This window comes from Pinus tabuliformis, chromosome X, assembly GCF_031772625.1.
Source record: "Pinus tabuliformis cultivar Carrire ecotype Pingquan chromosome X, CPIR1, whole genome shotgun sequence".
NCBI lineage: Eukaryota > Viridiplantae > Streptophyta > Pinopsida > Pinales > Pinaceae > Pinus > Pinus tabuliformis.
The window spans coordinates 85,176,239-85,178,364 of NC_142308.1; the positions used below are offsets into that span (position 1 = coordinate 85,176,239).

Sequence of the window (2,126 nt, forward strand, 5' to 3'; positions counted from 1 at the left end):
TGCCCGTAATCCTGGATTCCTCTACCATACCCAAAAGATCATTTTTAATCAGATCGAAGAAATGAATAAAAAAGTCTATAGTCCAGCCGTCCGGGCCCGGACTTTTATCTTTTTTAAAAGATTTCATGGCCGACAATAGCTCCTCCTCAGTGACTCTAGCAAATAACAGGTCATTTTGTTCCTCATCGAACATTGAAGGAAAGGGTTTGATACCCTAGATGATATCTTCAATCCCGATGTCCCGGTTCCTTTTGTATGAATTTTGAAAAAATTTGACAGCTTCTTTTGTAATATCATCCCGAGTCTGCAACAAGTTGCCCTCCTCATCTTTTATCTCCCATATTGAATTTGTTTCTCGTCTTTTGTTTGCATATCTGTGAAATTTTTTTGTGTTCTTGTCACCCTCTTTTAACCAAATCGCTCTGCTTTTCAGTCTCCAGGATGCTTCTTCAATGGCCAGAAGTTGATGCTTGCTTCTTTCCAGCTCCCTAATCCGGGCACGCAGATCTAAAGAAATTTTGTTATCAGTCAATCTCCCCGCGATCCTGTCAAGCTCCCTATTTATATCTAAAAGAGCTAATATGTTAGAAAGCTTCTTTTTGAATTGCCATTCTTTAACTCTTTTCCTAAGATGCACCAGGCGACACTGTAAGGATTCAACATGAGAAGATGGGCAATGTGGAGAGGACGATAGCCAAGAATCTTGAACAATATTATTGAATGCAACATCCTCCAACCATATTCCGTTAAACTTGAAAGGATAACCCTTCCTGTGGCTCTGAGTAATCCATTGCAGGGAAATAGGTCTATGATCAGAAATAAAACATGGTAAAATATTTGAGGAGGGTAACCCAAGACGATCCACCAGCCTGTCATGGATTAAGAAGCGATCAAATCTTTTAGCAAGATATGCATACTCGGATCTCCCATTATCCCAAGTAGGAGACAACTTTGATGGAAAAATATCCACAAAGTTGTACTGGAGTATAGCCTCCCTAATGATACCTCCCACTGGATCATTTTTCCAAACTTTGCCCCACACTTCATCATTACTTAAAGTACAGTTCAAATCACCTGCTATCAGTAAAGAGTCAATTTCCATAATCTCAGAGGAAAAGAATCGTTTCCAATATGAAAGACGATCCTTATATGGGGTGTAAACATTCAAAATATGAACAATACCAGCCATGCCCCTGAATTTTGCAAGAATCAGGATGCCGTCAAAACATCTAAAAGCCCTGGCCAATATCCAGGCCGGATCCCATAGAACAACTAGGCCCCCGGAAAGACCAAAAGCCCCAGTCGCAACAATATGCCATGCTGGAAACATGTGCCTAAAATAGGCAATTGTTTCAGGACTGCCATGCATGGTTTCTTGAATAAGGATTATTTTAGACGAAGATGAATGAAATAAATTCTTAAGAGCCAAAAATTTTGGGTTCGCTCCAAGACCTCTAATATTCATAGAGAGAATTTTAATCATGAGGTCTTTCCTCCAGGCTTACTTGCTCTAAGAGGCCCACTTACTGCAAGATCTATAATAGGAATATCAATCAGGGATGGATCATGAAGCTCATTTCTGGACTTATCCCTCCTGCCACGGAAGTGCCTACTACCCCTGTTCTACTTTCTTCTAACCGTGATATTTCCCGCCGAGGTAGGACTAATAATAGGAGAGGAGGATTTCCGTGGTTTGTGAATGGTGAGCGGGTGAAGGTGAAGGGATTCTCTTCTCAAAATCATATCAAGATTGCTTCCAATCGAATTAGTAGGGGAAGATACAGACGAATTAAGAGGAGTGACAGAGACTACCGGAGCTTTACCTTTTAAATCAATCTTGTTTTTATCCTGAGAGGAACCATGCAATATTGGCAGAGATAGGGCTATATCTTTTGAAACAGATCTATCTTTGACCGGAGATGGTGAAGAAGATGGAATGATAGTAATGTGGGATGAACTATTGATGTCATGATATGGGTGTGGCACAGGAAGAAGTGACCTAATAGCATTCTCTGAGGAAGGTACCAGAGGATAAGGATGAGAGTGAAAGATCCCCTGTGGACCTGTTGAAGCCCCGAAAATCGGGTCTACAACAAGGGGGATATCCACCCAGTCCGGACCTTGAA

The 2,126-nt window shown here is 41.2% G+C and overlaps 1 protein-coding gene across 1 annotated transcript; it reads right to left on the reverse strand.

Moving 5' to 3' along the window:
- Window positions 1-214: 214 nt before the first annotated feature.
- LOC149138493 (uncharacterized) lies at window positions 215-1,369 on the reverse strand. Its single transcript, XM_089450372.1, has one exon. It carries the CDS (start codon window positions 1,367-1,369, stop codon window positions 215-217), a length of 1,155 nt encoding a protein of 384 aa, XP_089306498.1.
- Between the last annotated feature and the right edge of the window lie 757 nt (window positions 1,370-2,126).